This window comes from Alligator sinensis, unplaced genomic scaffold (assembly GCF_000455745.1).
Source record: "Alligator sinensis unplaced genomic scaffold, ASM45574v1 scaffold107_3, whole genome shotgun sequence".
In the NCBI taxonomy this organism is placed as follows: Eukaryota; Metazoa; Chordata; order Crocodylia; family Alligatoridae; genus Alligator; species Alligator sinensis.
The window spans coordinates 682,019-682,329 of record NW_005842578.1 but is presented as its reverse complement, the minus strand read 5'-3'; the positions used below and the strand labels follow the sequence as shown (position 1 = coordinate 682,329).

Here is a 311-nt window from a genome sequence, read left to right as displayed (position 1 = left end):
GGCTGGCGCGGTGGAGGAGGGCCGGGTGCTGCTGGACACGTGGTATGTCATCAAGCCGGGCAACACCAAGGAGAAGATTGCCTTCTTCGTGGCACACCAGTGCAGCAGCAGCAGCCGCGCAAGCACCATGAAGGTCAAAGGCCACTGGGGCAGCGACAGCTCCAAAGCCAAGCGCCGGCGCCGCTCCCACGACCCCGGCAAGGCCAAGGCCACTGAGGCCACATGCCCGGAGCCGCCGCCACCACCGCCGCCTCCCGAGCCCGGCACCGCTGACACCGACCTGCTCTCGGTGGCTGAGATGGTGGCGCTGG

At 68.8% G+C, this 311-nt stretch overlaps 1 protein-coding gene across 1 annotated transcript in view; it reads left to right on the top strand.

Annotated features, from left to right (window-relative positions):
• Positions 1 to 4: 4 nt before the first annotated feature.
• The window catches only part of FBXO46 (F-box protein 46), a gene marked incomplete at its 5' end in the record, with an annotated part of 2,323 nt that continues 2,016 nt past the window's right edge, over positions 5 to 311 (top strand). Inside the window, one exon of the mRNA XM_025214311.1 lies at positions 5 to 304. Within this exon, the coding sequence (XP_025070096.1) occupies positions 5 to 304 (300 nt within the window). The remainder of the gene's footprint in view (positions 305 to 311) is intronic.